Raw genomic sequence first — 12,666 nt, 5'->3', positions numbered from 1 at the left:
CTGTACCACTTTTGCTATGCTACATTATATTGTCCTTTTTTGGGGTAGTCTGGATGATCTACATTATTGATGCAGCTAGTATAAGTTTTTAAATTTATTCTCCTTCTAGTCATACTAGAACCATAATTGATAAGAATCAATAATGCTCAGGGCATATTATGGAAATCTTAGACAGATTACCTGCTGCTACTTTATATGAATAATAAACAATTGTCTATCAGCCTAAAATGGACTTCTCGTCTACCCAAAATTTCCATGAAGTCATAAATAGATGATCATTGCAAATAGTATTTGTGAACATTTGCACAGATTTCAAAGAGCTATTCAGTTTGACCACATTTGTGTTTCTCTTTATTTGTTAAATGCAAACCATTATACAAATTTTTCATATACATTTTGGAAGAATTGCTATTCTTCATATGAGTACTCTTACACATTAAAAAATTTATTCCGTTTTTGTTATTCTGATATTTTAAGTTTTAGTCAAAGTAGAAAAGCAACCACCTTTGAATTTTGCAAACTGATGAGTGAAATATTTTTGTTCTTGAAACTAGTGAGAAAAAGAAAAAAAATGAGGATTCAAAACCATGGAAAACAGACAATGGAAATGCTCAGTAAAATGAGGGGAAATATTGGGCTACTTATACTCAGCCATGGAATTCAAACAGTATGTATGAAGCTGAACTTACTGTTTGCTGCACTGAACCCATCGGTTTCCATCCTTGCCACAATTTCCTTTTTCTGTACCCTCTGTATTAAGCTTCTCATAACAGAATTTGTCAGATCCTGAAGATTCTGTTGATGCAGAAATGAAAAGATGATGTATTTTCCACTGACAGTGCTAGACATGCAAAGACAGTCCTTTATGAAAATTAGCATAAAATGTGTAAAGACCTGCCTCAAGAGAACAGTATTACAATACTTGGAAATTTCACACTGTTTTAATTTATGCAAACTTTCTGTTTACATAATGACGGATTGACTGGAAAGTGAGAAGAGACGGAAGAAAAGAGGGCATCACACAAATTTAAGGAAGGGGAAAAAGGAGGATCCAGGGAACTACAGACCAGTCAGCCTCACCTCAGTTCCTGGATAAATCATGGAGAAGATCCTGAAGGGATCTATTTCTAAGCACTTGGAGGAGAAAATGGTGATTAGGAACAGTCACGATGGAGTCACCAGAGGTAAGTCATGTCTGACCAATCTGATTGCCTTCTATGACGAGGTGACTGGCTCTGTAGATATGGAGAGACTGGTGGATGTGGTGTACCTTGATTATAGCAAAGTTTTTGATAGTCTCCCACAGCATTCTCATAGGCAAGCTAAGGAAGTAGAGGCTGGATGAATGGACTGTAAGGTGGATAGAAAACTGGCTGAAGCATTGGGATCAGAGAGTAGTAATCAATGGCTTGATGTCTAGTTGGCAGCCGTTATCAAGTGGAGTGCAGCAGGGTCGGTCCTGGGGCTGCCTTTGTTCAATGTTTTCATCAACAACCTGGAAGATGCCTTAAAGTAGACCCTCAGCAAGTTTGCGGATGACACCAAGCTTGGGGAAGTAGTAGGTATGCTAGAGGATAGGGCTAGGATTTTAAGTGACCTAGACAAATTGGAGGATTCAGCCAAAAAGAATCTCATGGGCTATGGACAGACACGGATAACCTGCCTAGGCTGAATCAGTTTGTAACCGTACAGATATCTGCTCTGGACTGAAAAAATGCTGGCACATGCCTGCTAGAGCAGTGCTTCCATCCCTTCCATAGTGCTGAACTGAAGAAGGGTGTGTCCAGGCCCCGGCAGGACACTCTGATTAGGGAGGGGTCCCCCCCGCCCTTGCTGGTCAGTAAGGGAGTCAGCGGGGATTTGGTTACACAGCAGGGAGCATTTTTCATTGAATCATCAAAACAAAATGTTCTCTCATTAGGAGGAAACAAAAAAAGGAATGGAGGGACATTACCAGCTACCTGTTGATTAGCTCCAAAGAGCCCTAAGCAGCACTGTCCTGTCTGCCTTGTCTCCCAAAGCATGGACCATAGCCAGCATGTGGTCTGCTAGCAGCTAGCTAATGCTGAGAGATGTCTGTGTAAGGCAAAGGGGAGGGGGAACCCCTCCTTCAGCAGCAAGGTTGGGGGGGAAGAGGGGGAGGAGCAGGATGAAGCCAGGCAGAGGCCCTATACCTGCAGTCTCTGTCAGAGCTGTACCCAGGGAGAAGATGGGAGGGGCCAGCCTTGCTGAGTTGGAGCACAGAGCAGAGCCCCACCCAGAGTTGCATGACAAGGTCCAGTTAGCCCTGCCAACTGTGACCTCACATTGTCGGCCCATGTTCATCATGGAGTCAATAATGACTCCGAGATCCCTTTCTGCCTCCGTGCTCTCAAGAAGAGAGTTTCCCATTCTATAAGCGTGCTGCTGGTTTCTACTGCCTAAGTGCAGCACCCTGCACTTGTCAGTATTGAAACGCATCCTGTTTATGTCAGCCCACTCCTGTAACCTATCCAGGTCTTGTTGCAGTCTTTTCCTCCCTACTAGCATGCTCACCTCACCCCAAATTTTGGTATCATCAGTGATTAAGGGGCTGGGGCACGTGACTTATGAGAAGAGGCTGAGGGTCAGGGATGAGAAGACTGAGTGGGGATTTAACAGTAGCCTTCAACTTACCTGAAGGGGGGTTCAAAAGGGGATGGAGTCAGACTGTTCTCAATAGTGGCAGATGACAGAACAAGAGCAATGGTCTCAAGTTGCAGCAAGGGGAGTTTAGGTTATATATTAGAAAGAACTTTCTCACTAGGAGGGTAGTAAAACACTGGAAGAGGTTGCCCAGAGAGGTGGTAGAATCTCCATCCTCGGAGGTTTTTAAGACCTAGCTAGACAAAGCTTTGGCTGGGATGATGTAGTTGCGGATGGTCCTGCTTTGAGCAGTAGGTTGGACTAGATGACCTCCTGAGGTCCCTTCCAACCCTAATTTTCTATGACTCTAAACCATGCAATTACAAGAGCAAAATATATTCTACATACTGTGAATTTCAATACGTCATCGAAAACATCAATCTGGGGGCTTGCCATCAACAATACATCTAAACTATTTCAACTTAAGCTGTAATATTGTCTCCTTTTAAATATTCTTTGAGTTGAATTCTGCTGAAAAGTATAACATGATTTCAGTGAAGTTATTCTAGCTTCATACTGATGTGGGAAAAGAATCACCACTTCTCTCCGGGTATGTCTATACTGCATGTAGGCAAGACACCCAACCTTACTTAAAGCAAACTGGCTTGAATGCCAGGGGCAGTTTAACTACAGCTATTTCCAGCTCCATGAAGACTACTCAACCTGCTAATATGTCTATCCTGAGCATACTACTTCTGGTACTAAAGATGGCTTTCTTAGAACTAGATTGTGTACATATGCATTGTATGGCAGTGTGAAACAGACATACAGCTATCGCACTAGACTTCCTATATACCACATATCCTATGGACCTGATTCTTCTTGCAACTATACAAATAAAAAAGCTGATGTGAAATTTAAAACCAATAAAGCAAGAGCATAAGACTGACTCTAGATGTTCAGAGCAAGCAGGAATAGAGAAAAGCAAAGGTGAAGCCTAAAGGGATTTTCCTGGAATTTGATTTGGGTTACTATTTTTATGTGTTTTAGGTATATCTTCCAACACTGGCAGAGTTGAAACAGAATTTCTCATTAACCAATCCGTTAGCTTTTTTTTAGGGAAAAAAAATAGTATATTAGAATGAGTCAGTAATGCACTGCCGCTAAGCCAAAAGAAAGATGCCAGGAGTCAGCTAAAAACATGGTCTTTTTATCCCTCTCTGTACTACATGTAGCATTTTCTGTATGGTTTATAACAGACAAGAAAGAGAACTTTCCAAACAATATAATAGGGAGGAACCTTCTCATCTGTTACAGAAACATATGTGTATACCATAACAGCTTTGGGTTTGGAACCTAGAGTAAATCATTACTATGATGATATGAAAAGGGTAAGTGATGAAGGCTGGGATCTACTGGCAATTTAGTTCTACTATATTATCCCCAAATCATTATCTAGTGCATTTTTTTCCTGTAAACTCTTTGGATAAAATCCATCATTGCTGTAACTTCCTTTAAATCAACTGTATTCAAGGTTAATTAATGTCCTCTGTATTCCATTTCCATTTAGTAAATGAAAGAGTGACATGCAGGCTCTGGATACAAGATGACCAAATCATAGCAGGTGTGGCTCCAGTATATAACAATTACGCTGTAATCTTAAAGAAGATGAAGTCAATAGCTCTTTAAAAAAACCCCACAAAACCTAGTTTTAATCAAATGAAGACAGCCTCTGAATAAAACAAAATACTTATCCAAAGACACATAGCTGATGTGTTTGCATAGTTTAGTTATAATTCTGTGACGATTTTAAGCCTGAATACATTGTAGCATTTGCTACTCACCTTAGCTAAAGCTGCAAATACAGCAGGTAATAGTCACCATACCTCTGTAGCTCCAAGTACCAAGTGAAAAAGTAGAGCAGTGGACTGAGTATGCAAACTAAAGAAAGAATGTACACAAAGAATATATAGAAAAAGCAGGCATTCCCAACTTACTAGATCCCCAGATATATTTGCACTGATTGTCTCTTGTCTTGCATTCTCCATTATAGCAACGTCCCTAAACAAAATACAATGTATTAATAAATGGAGGAGAAAAAAATCAAACATTTCAATTTGAATATTTTATTCAATGTATTTGGGATATACTCTCCACTTAAAATGTTTAGGTGTGTTTTTAGAGTAAAGGGCACTTTTATATATATCCTTACACATTTCCCAAGAAATTAGGTATGTAAGTCCTATTGAAGTCAATGGTAGCAAATACTTGAATGTTCAAAAGTACTCAGTTGATACATGGTTGTCATACTCTCCCCATAAGCTTTTAACTGCTTAATAAAGTTTAGAGCAGTGGTTCTCATCCAGGGTGCTACAGAACCAGTCCCAGGGTGCCCTGAGATCCTTTCAAGGATGCCCTAGGATGCTGTACAATGTTAGCAAACACGATTCACAAGATAAACCCAAAGACCATGTCCCCATGAGCAGTAATATGTGTTTTGCCAGGGACAAGTAGCAGTGTCCCTGAGGAATGTCCATGCCACACATGAGGGGCAGGGAAGGGGAGGGGGGGAAGGGGCAGAGGAGGAGCAGGGGGGGGAAGGGAAAAGGGTAGGGCCCCAGCAGCCTTACCTGGGGTTCTGGGGGCTTCTGGGAGCTCCACCACAGCACCCCGGTAGCAGGGAGCCTGTCTGGCAGCTGGAGTGTGGCTCTGGCCAGCCAGGCTCTGGTTTTGAGTGGCATGCACTGCTGCCATATATGCCACCCTGGTTTCTTTTGGTATGTTTTTTTTTTTTGACCCCAGAATTTCCCAGCATCAAAAAAAGCCCCTGAGGTGCAAAGTAACAGCACAGGGAACACCTTCATGTGCGGTGTGTGGCATCACAGACGGGTCTGCAGCACCACACACTGCATGTCTGTGCTCATCTGGACACACCCAAAGATTTCATATAGGAATTCATAATATCTAAAACATCCTGACCTGTTGTAGTCTTTCTGAGATCTTTGCAACAGAAAAACTGCTCTATTATTTTTCTGTAGTGAAAATATAAGCGAAAACTAAGAGCTAGCATTTTCTGAGGGGTGCCTCAAGTCTAACAAGTTTGAGAACCACTGGTTTAGAGCAACTCTAAGGATGTTCTGAACCCCCCGAAAAAGACCTTGGATTGATGACCTCCATAAAGCTCCTTTTTGCCTGTGCCCACTTCAGACTGGGTACTGCTGAGAAACTGAGCCAAAGACTCTAGTAACTATTATGAACAGGTATGCCATCCCTCACTAGCACTAGGAAAAGTACTAAGTCAGCCCATAAAATTAATATAGACAGACCCAGAGTTTGTGAAGACATATGAATGAAGCAGGGAAGAAATGAGAATTTACATTGGATGTATTATTATTACTTGATTTGCAAAGATTTAAAAATGTTACATACCTGATTAGAATCACAAGTTGATCCATCTTGCTTATGAAGGTTTGGAGGGCACTGGACATAAGAAGATAAAAATTATTCATTATTTCAGAATTTTGGATTCTAGAAAAGCAAACAATGTGTTGCAGGGTTTTTTTCTTTTAAATGAACACTTAGCATAAAGAACTTGGTAAAAGAAAGCAAGAGGACAACAAAGAGCCCCATGGGTTAAAAATAATTTTACAATAGGTTAGGAATATGAGGTTTCTATTTTTTAGAAAATAACTCAAGAAGGTATACGACTGCAGTATATATATTTCCAAACAATATAAAAAGTGGAAATATTATTACAGGTATACAGCACCAAAAAATGCATTGGATACTCAACAGGGAAACCATATGATACAGCCCACATAGTTTATAATCTAATTTTAGATATCAGTTTACAATAAGCTGTAAGTAATGGATTTTCAGTTCAGTGGCCAAAATAAAGGATTTGATTTGACCCCCAAATGTCTTATTTGACATTTCAGAAATAGTTTCAGTCCTTAAGCAACTGTATTTTTCTGCAAATTTACCAATTCTGACAAAATTTTACCCAGTGCTTGGTTGCTAACAAGTAATAGAAGGAATGGGGAGGAAGGAGGAAAAGAAAGATTATGCTGAAGTGGCAGATTTAAAACCAAGAAGGAACAGAACAGAAGCTAAGAGGGCACCACAAAGACAAGTGGAAATCTTAGAATAAATACTGACTGAAGATAATTATTGTGAAACAGAGAGACCATCAAGAGCAAATGAAGAAATTCCAAACTTGCTAATGAAAAAAAAGAGGGGGATGGGAAGTAAGACCCTGAAGGAAAAGGACATTTGGAATAGAAAGGTTAGCAGGATATGGAAAGAGATATAAGGGGTTACTCTAACTTCTTTTCCAAAATATTTCCTTGTTAAATCCTGTCAAGTATTGTGCAGTGTAGCACATCCACATTAAGCATGTGTTGTGAAGCATTTTAACAAACCATGTTGGTACAAAGAGGTTGTTGTTAAAAGATCTTTAGTTACAAAATCTGCTGGGCCTTTGGGCAGCTGGGTACATGTTAGGGCAGCTCTGAGATCCTTTCAAGGATGCCCTGGGGTACCGTGTTCTAATCAGATCTGAGACCTGATTTCTGTGGGCCCCAGACTCAAGCAGACACAAGCTCCACCCTCAGAACCTGTACAGGATTCTCTACAGGCGCGTTCGTGAATTTGACCATAAGCAGTCAATTCATGAACCACTTAATGCAAGTAATAGATTCAGTCATAGAAGATGATATACCACCTGCTGGGTGATGTCACCAATACATAGATCACATAAAGAATCATTTCTCAAAGTTATACCCAGCAAGAGAAATTGATGCGTGAGGGACAGGTAATTTAGAAATAAGCATGCTATTTTCACAGTGCTACCAGGCCTCACTGGACCCAGGCATTCAGAAATACCAGTTAGCAGTGATTTATATTGCTGCATAAAGGCTAGCCTTGATTTGTTTCTCCCCCTACTTCTGAATACTGAGATACCCATAAGACATGAGCACAGTTCTGAAAATGGCTGTGCATTACACTATCATACATTTTGTGTAGTGTTCTCCATCTGTCTATTAGTTATTGCAACTGAGTGATGTGAGGAAGTCAACAGAAAAGCCCAAGTCCAACTTCACTTTCCAACAGGCAAGTAGCATTTTTGCTGTTAAAGTTAGCTTCATAAGTGACCTTTGGGACATATGCAGATCTTAGTTCCTGGAAGACAGGTAACTTCATTAAGCTACCAAAAATAAAGGAGGAGTAGAGAGGCCTCACATCTCTTAGCCAAATAGCCTACTGGATTACTACTTGCCCAGGAAGTGGGAGACCCATAATCTAGCCCAGGTGACAGCTGGAGGCCAGGAGAGCAAGCCAGAGGCAACATGAAGTAGAAGTGAGAGAAAAGTGGGAATTGGACCCAACGGGTAGAAGCTAGACCCCTGCTGTCTTTCTGTTCCATTCCAAAGATTATTAAATGAAAAAAGGCAAAAGCATTTGGCCTATCCTCCTGCTTCCAGGAGCAGGCCATGATTTTAGCCTAGATGTAGGGGGAAAGATCTAGAGAGAACAGATTTGTGAGTCATCATCAGACTAGTCAAAACCATGTCTATAGATAAATTCACTCCAAAATAGGTCAGAAGAAGTATGAGTCAAAGATGGAACCCTGAAAAGAGAAGGAAATCTTACTAAACAACTGTGTAAAGCAGGGGTTCAAGTGGCATGGAAAGAACTCCACAAGGGCAGGATTTCAAGAACAGTAAGGCTGATGGAATTAAAGGCAAATGTTACGTGAGTGTAAGTGAAGGTGAAAGAAAGATAGGGATGGAGTTCTTCTGCAAGCAATTCCATGAAAAATATGCAAAGTGAACAGAAATGGATATCAGAAATGGATCTAAAATTATTTAAATTCAATTTCAATCCTTCTTTGTTTGACTTCTTTGCTGGAGATGCACGGGAAGTGCCAGAGAACATTATGTTAATCCTTTAATGCTCTCGTAAGCAAGGACAGGGTGGTTGTTCAAAGTTCAATAATCCATTTTAAGAGTATGTAAATACAGACCTCTGATACTTCAACTGGTTTTAAGTAGTTGCTGACCCTGCTCCTGCTCTTACTAGTATAAGACTAAGAGCAACTCAGGGCATATGTACATGGCACAAGTCATTGCTGCAGACTGGTAGTAGGAGCAGTATGTCCTTGTCAACGCACTACTCCACTGGGGCTAACATAGCCTCCCTATCAAGCAGGGCTAATTAGTTCAGGCAGTGAAATTATGTCCATTTATTAAATAGCCTCTGTAATGCTTCCTCCAAAGATTTAAAATTTCACTAATGAAATGATTTTCTCTAGTTTCCACTGAAGTAGTGCTATAACCAAAATGTTGGAGAGTCCCTTTGAATCATGTACAGTTTAAATGGCCTACAGCAAAAATACAAAGAGCATGCTGATTATGTCGGTATGCATAGCTAATAGCTTTAATTGCCTGGTAAGCACTGAAGTACCATGTTTAATTTTAATCTTATTGCATACTACTAATGGAATTAAGGAGATAGGTCAAAATATGAAATAGCTAGGCACCATAGCATGTCTAATGAATACATATTCTACAGCTTTATGTACCTTTGCATAACTTTTCTTTGATACTCTGGCTAAGATGTACTTAGACACCAAAGAATTCCAATAGGGTTTGAGTAAGGCTAGTGTCTGACCCTCTGCCATTCTTTTAATAAGGAATTTTCTTAAACAAATCTCTTAGCACAGAACCTATGTAAGCTTTATTTTTTTACTATTCTTTTATTGTCCTTATTTTCTATTATAATTGTTTTCTTTCCTTTTCTTTTTTTAGATAATTGCTTTTTGTCTGTTAATATATGCATATCCTACAGATGCATCCTGGCATAAGTACTTTATTGCTAATAACCTTTTTAACAGCTTTACATATTTTGTTTGGGTTTGTGTCTTTCACACTTTCCACTGTTTTCTGAGTTTTCTTTTTCACCTCCATAACAGAGTTTACCACTTGGGTGAGACCCTGCATTTTGTAGCTAGTATTCATTGGATAAATGAACGGGTGGAAAGCAGGGGAGAAGTTTCTGCCTTATTGAAAGCAAAGGTCCAGGCTAGAACTGCTTCTTTCCAGAGTAATATCTATCTCACTGGCCTATACACCCTATAGGTTGTGCTTTTGCTCCTAGCCCCATCCTTTTTTGGTTGCCCAGGCAAACAGTGTTTGAAGAAACTATGGTTACTGTGTGGCATGGTGGTGGGAGTACTATGTTTAGATACCAGAGATGTAAGTTCAAACCCCCTCTGAGTGAATGGGGCTACAAGCTGGGTCTCCCACTTCCTAGGCAGGTGTCTACCTTACTCATTTATTGAGGTTAAAATATAAGATGGCCTTCCTTTACCTCTTCTGGCATCTTACACCAAATAAGTCATGGGGTTTTTGTCCACACACATGCCCAGTATATCCATTTCATGCATCTACTGGGCATGTGTATGTAGCTGCCTGGCTGTTGTGTAGCTTACTGTGCATGGTCAGTATGTGCATGTACACTTATACATCCATTCTGCATGGGTAATACAGGGCAAAAGAAACACAAACTATGCATAACTACCAAAAAAGACCACTTATGCAGCTAGACAACAGCCATTTAGATTCACAGAGAATTCTACCCAAAATGTATAAGGGAGGGGTTCCCAAAGTTTTTATGCCATGGCCCAGCAAATCACAGCATGGAAGTGGTCGCAGCCCAGAAAATTGCAGCCCAGCAGTCACAGCTGACCATGGTCGGAATTTCTGGCAGTCAGACAGGGAAGGATACCTCCACCCCCCAGGTGGGGCGGTGGGCCAAACCATGTGCTGTCGTGGGCCCTGCAGAAGCAGCTGCGGCCTGGGATAGATGTGCATTTTTTCAGAACAGCGTTAGTTGCAATTGTGAAAATCTACATTACCTACTGTTGTATTCAAAACAATTTAAAGCAAGCAAATATTTTAGTTATTGTGCTTGATACCATTAGAATAGAATATACTTTATACAGTGCAATATTATAGGTAACTAAATATATATATAAATAATTACATGGATTTAAAAATCCAACAAATTGATAAGCCACGTGTTAGGTAACTACTGATAGCCCATTTGGCCCAAAGCAGTTTTCAAACAAAAGATTTGATCTTTTGTTTGAAAAGGCTGCTTGCAGATGTTAAAAAAAATAATAAACCATCCTTTACCAGAAGCAACAGCACATTATTTTGACCCAGCTCTGCAATGTCTGTATAGATTGGGTGCTTCAGCAGGGCTTTTTGGCATTTTTATCTAAAGCTGAGCTGTTAGATAAAAGTGCCAAAAATGCGCCACTAAAATCTATACAGATGTCAGGTGAGCTGGGTCCAACTAACGTGCTACCTCTTTTGGACATGTGCTGGGCACAGCATGGTTTAGGGACAGACATTAAAAAAGCCGGAGCCTGAATTGATTCAATCTTTGCAGGTTAGTCTAACCTGCAGAAAACGAACTGGTTTGCAAGTGGATAGACATTTGACACATGCCTGCAGTGGCTCAAGCCAGAAGCCGGGGGGCGCTAGAGCATGCCTGCCAGCCACTACCAAAAGGAAGAAAAGAAAGAGCCCTCCAAAGCTCTCACCCCTCCCTGCTGGAGCGGAGGGAGGGGGCTAGCAGGGCAGAGGACTGGGAATGGGGAAAAAGTCCTTTCTCTGAAGCAAGTATGTATTGAACACAGCAATTTGCAGCCTCAAGCACACATCAGCGAACTACCAAAAATCTTTGCCTAAGCTAAAATATAGCCCAGAAAAACAAGGCATACACAACTTAGTCTGACTTAAAATGTAAACCAGGAAGACAAGAGAAAGCTTTGCATAAATCCTATGTAATCCCAAGGGCAGAGTGTCTCCTTACAGCCAAACGGAATCAGGGCTTGTGGTAGAGGTGATTATCTTTTATTAGACCAGCTAGATTTTTGCAAAGAAAATTCTTTTTTTGTGTGGTTAATCCACCTGTGGGACAGGTTGCCCCAGGAGTTCAAGGAACGAGGGGGTTTATTATCCCCTGCCTTTCCTGTCTCACCAGCAGGGACTGCAACCAGGGTCTGCTGGGCAGGGCAGAGCTGCCCTTGCCAGTGTCCCTCACCCCCTTCTCCCAGACCCAGTAAGGTAGAATTAATCCCCTTACTGCCTGGCTGCAGGCAAGGCACAGAGGTGCAGCTGAGCTATTAAACCTCAGCTACATTCCAAGGGGATGGAGGAAGGAATTAACTTTCCTTTCTGCCCCTTCACCTCAGAGGTCATAGCAGGCTAGGTCTGGCCACACCTCACCCCTGGTCAGGCTAAAGAGCAGAAGGGCAGGGGCAGCCCTGCTGTGGAGCAGAGAGTCCTGCCCAGCCCAGACAGCATGCCAGGATGCTGAGGGAGTCTGATTTAACTTTAAACCAACAAGGGGTCTGGGACTGATAACTGCATAAACCGGTTTGAACCCAATCAGTTAAGTCTGATACTACATTCAACCAGGTATCTCAAACCTATTTCAGCCATTTTCAAACTGGCTTATGTGCACTCAACATCTGTTCTGTTACAGGTTTAAACCAGTTTCTGATCACTTAAACCGTGTTATGTGCCCCTAGCCCTAGAGTTTAAAATAAAAGTGCCATTTTGTTTTGTTTATTTTTTTTAACATCTGCAAGCAGATTAAAGGTGAACTGGTCATTTTAAACATATGTACCATCATCTTGCAATTCTAAATTTTTTAAGACTTGAATAAAAAAGGAAGAAATGATCAGCTACAATAGAGTATACAGAAGAGCTTACATATACATACCTGTCCAGAATCTCCAGTACAGTACTCTGCAATATCACATTCATTCACTGCATATCGACAGTCATAGCCTCGTGGGAAAAACTAGAAAACAAAGACTATTGATTAGGACTGAGAGTATGTAAAAGCACAATTCCTGATATTCTGAGATTCTTGTTCAGAAACATTCCTTGTGTTTCAAAGCAAAGCATCTTGATTTTAAAACAAATCTCACTACAGTATTCACATTTTTTAAGTCTGCCCAGATAATAATAAAGAGAAAGCCTT

General features: G+C 40.8%; 1 protein-coding gene across 5 annotated transcripts in view; it reads right to left on the bottom strand.

Annotated features, from left to right (window-relative positions):
* The window catches only part of ADAM23 (ADAM metallopeptidase domain 23), a 199,573-nt gene that overhangs the window by 36,215 nt on the left and 150,692 nt on the right, over window positions 1–12,666 (bottom strand). For all 5 annotated transcript variants that reach the window (XR_002104497.1, XM_019554063.1, XM_019554062.1 and 2 more), the window contains exons 18-21: window positions 12,403–12,483; window positions 6,034–6,084; window positions 4,602–4,665; window positions 690–795 (exon numbers count right to left, since the gene is read on the bottom strand). Coding sequence is in view for 4 of the 5 variants with exons in the window: in XM_019554063.1 (XP_019409608.1) it covers window positions 690–795; window positions 4,602–4,665; window positions 6,034–6,084; window positions 12,403–12,483 (302 nt within the window). In the remaining variant the exon portion in view is untranslated. The remainder of the gene's footprint in view (window positions 1–689; window positions 796–4,601; window positions 4,666–6,033; window positions 6,085–12,402; window positions 12,484–12,666) is intronic.

The sequence above is a fragment of the Crocodylus porosus genome, unplaced genomic scaffold (assembly GCF_001723895.1).
Source record: "Crocodylus porosus isolate Cpor-Errol unplaced genomic scaffold, CroPor_comp1, whole genome shotgun sequence".
Taxonomy (NCBI): domain Eukaryota; kingdom Metazoa; phylum Chordata; order Crocodylia; family Crocodylidae; genus Crocodylus; species Crocodylus porosus.
This window is presented reverse-complemented; position numbering and strand designations above follow the sequence as displayed.